At 45.8% G+C, this 1,364-nt stretch overlaps 1 protein-coding gene across 1 annotated transcript; it reads left to right on the plus strand.

Annotated features, from left to right (window-relative positions):
* Positions 1–562: 562 nt before the first annotated feature.
* LOC120288437 (B3 domain-containing protein At2g32645-like) lies at positions 563–1,051 on the plus strand. Its single transcript, XM_039302419.1, has one exon. It carries the CDS (start codon positions 563–565, stop codon positions 1,049–1,051), a length of 489 nt encoding a protein of 162 aa, XP_039158353.1.
* The last annotated feature ends 313 nt before the right edge of the window (positions 1,052–1,364 follow it).

The following is a 1,364-nucleotide window of genomic DNA, read 5'->3' on the forward strand; positions in this document are numbered from 1 at the left end:
CTCACCCATTCTTCGCCGCGCTCTCTCTCTCTCTCTCTCTCCCTCTCTCTCTCTCTCTCTGTGGCAAAACCCACGATCATCGTCTCTTCGTCTGTTCATCTCTTCAGCACTTGGCGATAATGGGGTATCAAAGTTTTCCAGCAGCGACGGTCTATTTTCGGTCTGCAAACCGTCTTTCAAAGGGGGAGAGAAAGATGAAGCTCGATTTCTCATCTCTCAATCTCTTGGCAGACGTAGCTTCTTTCATCTCCGAGGGAAAGCTAAGTCTCGGGCCTTCCATCTTGGATCGTGATGTTGAGAAGAAGGTCACCCTCGTGACCACCACCACTTTGGGCCAATCGGTGTCGGATGGATCGTTCGGAAGAAGAGATTCCCGCGAGCGCGAAGGCCGACATTCCACGCCCAGACGTCAAGTTCTGACCCATTCGTCGTTGTCCAAAACAACAAGCAAGAGCCTTCGAGAGCTGTCGCTGAGAACCACAAGAAGAGGTCGCGTACATTTGATTCCTCCGAAACCCAAGAATGGGGAAGAGTTTCCAAGAAACCCAAGAAAACTCCCAGGATGGGTCTCGTGGCTCTAATCGGACCAAGAAAATTGCCGACGAAGTACATGGACAAAATTCAGGAGATGCACGGTCGGGATATGACGCTCGTGGTGGAGAAGACTCTTACTGCCACGGACATGAGCCGAGGCCAAAGTAGGCTCTCTATACCCAACAACCAGATAAGGCAAAGTTTCCTGAGCGAAGAAGAGATCCGAATCCTAGATAGGAAGGAGGGCATTAAGGTTTCCCTCATTGAGCCGTGCCTCGAAGTTTCTCACAGGTTGCAACTGAAGAGGTGGAATTACAAGAGCAGAAATTTTTCTTACGTGTTGACGGAGAGGTGGAATGGAGTCGCGCATCCTTATGCGCGGAATGAACTCATGAAGGATGTTGTCATTCAGCTTTGGTCCTTCAGGGTGGATGGCAGCCTTTGGTTTTGCCTCAAGAAAGTTGAAGACCATCAAGGCAATGGATACCATGGCTGTGATCTTCCTCCTATTTCGTGAAGAAGTAATTCATGATACTTCTCTAAGTTCACCACAGTACATAACTAGTTAGCTTCACTTTTCTTTTACTTTTTTTAAAATTTCAATGTCTAGGTAATTTCATTATTTCCTATTATTTCGGGATAACTATTGGCGTCTCGATGAAGTTAGAAGTGATAGGAGTTGGGGTAGTCCTCATAGATCAGCTATGGTTGACCATGATATTTTGATGAAGTTTTTTGTTGTTCTCGAGTTTTTCTTTCTTTGTATTTTCGGTTGGATTTTGCATTTTATACATTCAAATGAAAAGTGTATATAGTGCTATGGAATCACT

This window comes from Eucalyptus grandis, chromosome 9, assembly GCF_016545825.1.
Source record: "Eucalyptus grandis isolate ANBG69807.140 chromosome 9, ASM1654582v1, whole genome shotgun sequence".
In the NCBI taxonomy this organism is placed as follows: Eukaryota; Viridiplantae; Streptophyta; class Magnoliopsida; order Myrtales; family Myrtaceae; genus Eucalyptus; species Eucalyptus grandis.

Coding starts and splice junctions, on each gene's coding strand:
- LOC120288437 (XM_039302419.1), top strand. CDS start 563: ATGGGTCTCGTGGCTCTAATCGGACCAAGAAAATTGCCGACGAAGTAC.